At 59.4% G+C, this 714-nt stretch overlaps 1 protein-coding gene across 1 annotated transcript in view; it reads right to left on the bottom strand.

The window, feature by feature from the left end:
- Positions 1 to 214: 214 nt before the first annotated feature.
- ACA1_191180 (integrator complex subunit 9, putative) overlaps positions 215 to 714 on the bottom strand; it is a gene marked incomplete at both ends in the record, with an annotated part of 7830 nt that continues 7330 nt past the window's right edge. Inside the window, 3 exons of the mRNA XM_004333315.1 lie at positions 215 to 384; positions 463 to 536; positions 628 to 683. Of these exons, the coding sequence (XP_004333363.1) occupies positions 215 to 384; positions 463 to 536; positions 628 to 683 (300 nt within the window). The remainder of the gene's footprint in view (positions 385 to 462; positions 537 to 627; positions 684 to 714) is intronic.

The raw sequence follows: 714 nt of genomic DNA, 5'->3' as shown, positions 1-714 counted from the left end.
ACCGCGGCATGTGTACTCGTCGTACGGGGCAGATCTGAGAGAGCACCGACGGAAGCGCTCCGCATCAGTGCCCACGCCAGACAACGCACGAGAAGGGGAAGACGCCTTCTCTGAAGAAGATGACTAGTGCTCGTTGTGGCAGGGAAAGCCCACACAAGCATTAAAAAAAAAGAATGTATGTAGTCTTGTGTGAACCAAGCATGCAGCTGGACGCTCACGAAAGCGAAAGGGTGCGCGAGGTGATGATGTCGAGGAGCAGTTGGCGCGCCTGCTCGTCGGTGGTGGTGATCTTGGTCTTGGTGGGGCTCAGCAGCACCGACGCCGACAGCGAGTCGACGGTGAGCACCATCGCTCGCTTCTGCGGCTTGTTCTCCACATGAACGTCTGGCCCAGCATTGTATCATCAATACACCGCGCGCGTGTGCTCGGTCGAGCTATGAAGAGCGAAGAGGAGGGACGTACCTCTGATCCCACGCTCGGCCAGGGCTTGTATGATGGCGTCGATCGCCGGGACTCCCAGCAGCACACGCCGACTTCTGCAATTGGGCACCCGAACAAATGTTCAAATGTTCTCGGTGTGAGCGCAGTGACACACACACGACACACGCCCGTGCTGGGGAAACGAACCGGTCCGCGGCAGGGGCGTCGGTGGCGGGGAGGGACTTTAGATCGAGCTTGTGGTCCTTGGAGGAGAGAACAGCCGAGAGCGGCGCC

The sequence above is a fragment of the Acanthamoeba castellanii genome (assembly GCF_000313135.1).
Source record: "Acanthamoeba castellanii str. Neff unplaced genomic scaffold scf7180000084748, whole genome shotgun sequence".
NCBI classification, from domain to species: Eukaryota; Discosea; order Longamoebia; family Acanthamoebidae; genus Acanthamoeba; species Acanthamoeba castellanii.
This window is presented reverse-complemented; position numbering and strand designations above follow the sequence as displayed.